Source organism: Triticum urartu, chromosome 3, assembly GCF_003073215.2.
Source record: "Triticum urartu cultivar G1812 chromosome 3, Tu2.1, whole genome shotgun sequence".
In the NCBI taxonomy this organism is placed as follows: Eukaryota; Viridiplantae; Streptophyta; class Magnoliopsida; order Poales; family Poaceae; genus Triticum; species Triticum urartu.
In genome coordinates this window covers 519,921,886-519,924,062 of record NC_053024.1, presented here as the reverse complement: position 1 = coordinate 519,924,062, position 2,177 = coordinate 519,921,886, and the positions used below count along the sequence as shown (strand labels likewise).

Here is a 2,177-nt window from a genome sequence, read left to right as displayed (position 1 = left end):
CTTCTTTGGCTGCCAGTTGCACTACCTTAATCCCACGAGCATTCTTCGCATTGCCAATTTCATCATATTCTGTGAGTGCTTGTAGCTGTCGCTGAGGTCGATGGCCTGCGTTTGAAGTTGCAGGAGGCGGAGAAGGTGCGGGGTGAGCTTCACACCTCCTGAGTACCGGTGCAAGGTTGCCGAACTAGAAGGCGCCCTTGCCACCAAGGAGAAGGAGCTGAGCGCGTAGGTCGGCCGGTTGCACGTTTATTTGTAACCCGAATAAATAGAGAGGAAGAAACAAAAAATTCACAAGTTGGTCGTGGCTCCAAAGGTTTTCAGCCAACATTAACATTTTATTGTTGTTTAAATAAAACATTCTTCGCTCGGTAAGCTAACAAAAAAAGTGAACCAACCTGTGATTGGATGGTTAGGAGGATAGTGGTATTCAGTTTCGATAAGAGTTCAAGTCCCAGACTTAACATTGATGTTTGTGTTTTTTTTCTTGAATTTATTTCACCCCCTCCTCACTAGGAGACGTTACTATCGACTACAAATGCGTTTGTGGCGACTTCGTCAATCTCAAGATAATGTGCCGGCTCAGTGTACTCATAGGGGTAAGGTGTGTGTGCGTGCGTTCATAGAGATGAGTGTATGCTCGTGTATGTGGGTGACTTTGATTGTACTGTGTTAAAAAAACAAAAAATTGAAAGAAAAAACATTCTTACCAAGCGGTCAGCTTGGAAGCTACCAACAAAGAATTGAAAGAAAACATTTTTTGGATAATGCGAGTACGGACAGCGCGTTTAGAGAAGAAAACAAGCAGCTGTCAAAAAGATCACCGTACTTCGTCAATTATGAACCACCGGCACTTGTTACATGGACGAACCGGTCGGCTGCGCGACAAGGAAGCTCAGCTGCGTGGCCGGCTGGTGACGGTGGCAATGCGGGCGGGGTTGAGCTCAAACCAGACCTGGCGGAACACCTTGACGATGCAGTCGTGGTGCTCCTCGGCGTTTAGCGCCAGGTAGCACGCCAGGAGCGTCTCCAGCTCCTCCGGCCGCCCGATGCGCTTGCTCGTGATCATCTCCACCATCGAGTTGCGGAACTCCCTCTGCGGGTCGCTCGTCCGCCGCACCACCGCGAACCTCTCAAGCCCCGACACGGCCGCCACGCTGCACCGCGGCGAACGGACGCGCACCGCTGCCAGCCTCGCGCCCGGCGTAGTCCTTCCGGAGAAGGACCGCCGCCCGCCTCCTCGGCGACGGCGCTGGTGGTTCCGAGGCCGCTTCTCTTCGTCCGTGTCGGACGGCAGCGTCAGCACCGGGGTCGGCGCCGTCGCCAGCACAAACTGCGGCGGGGAGGCAGCGCGAGAGAACGCGCTGAGGTGGCTGAGCGGTGGGAGATCGCGATCGCCGCCGACGGAGTAGTGGCGTCGGCGGGAGAGCTGGCGCGCGACCGCGGCCGTGGCCTCAGCCTCGGCGCCATCGTTGCCGACCGAGAGACGACGCGGCACGATATCGCTGGCCGCGGGTGACAAGGTATCTGCCGGGCTACTCCGTGATGCCGGGCTCGGGGTCGTGCCCTCATGGAAGCTGCCGCAGCCGCCGCCGGAGATCTTGGCCTCAGGCGCGGCATGCTTCTTGGGCTTAGAGGAAGCAGCGGCGGCATTGTGCTTAGCCGTGAGCTTGGAGAACCATGTGAGCAGCGAGAAGGCCGCCTTGCCCTTGCCGCTCTTGCTCTCTTCATGCGCTTGGTCTTGCTGCTGCTGCTTAGGAGTAGTTTTCACTCCCCACCACCTCATGGCTATCTGCTGGTCTCTCTCTCTCTCTCTCTCTCTCTCTCTCTCTCTCTCTCTCTCTCGGTCTTGTGAGCTTGCAGTGTGAGGAGAGAAGAGTCCGGGGCTATGGGGGGTATTTAAAGCGGGGGGTTTTGGCGGCCAAGCGGGGGGTATGCTGTTTGAAAGTTCAAAGCTGGGAGCCAAAGTTTTAATAAGCCGTCACTTTTCTTTTGCATGCATGCACCGTGCATTTTGGCTGATTGATTAGCGTGATTGACGCTAATGTTTTTTTGACGGGTGATTGACGCTACTGTTTAGTAGTACTACTCCACTGTAGCAGTAGTACATCATGTTTGGCGTGTCCCTCGAAGACTTCGAAAGCTACAGTAGTGCAGCCTTTGGCGACATGCTAGCAGTA

The 2,177-nt window shown here is 55.0% G+C and overlaps 1 protein-coding gene across 1 annotated transcript; it reads right to left on the bottom strand.

The window, feature by feature from the left end:
- Positions 1–806: 806 nt before the first annotated feature.
- Positions 807–1,837, bottom strand: LOC125548615 (transcription repressor OFP1-like). Its single transcript, XM_048712181.1, has one exon. The coding sequence runs from the start codon at positions 1,781–1,783 to the stop codon at positions 893–895; it is 891 nt and encodes a 296-aa protein (XP_048568138.1). The 5' UTR covers positions 1,784–1,837; the 3' UTR covers positions 807–892.
- Positions 1,838–2,177: the final 340 nt, after the last annotated feature.

Excerpts from the sequence above, each read along its gene's own strand:
- LOC125548615 (XM_048712181.1), bottom strand. The coding sequence starts at position 1,783 with ATGAGGTGGTGGGGAGTGAAAACTACTCCTAAGCAGCAGCAGCAAGAC.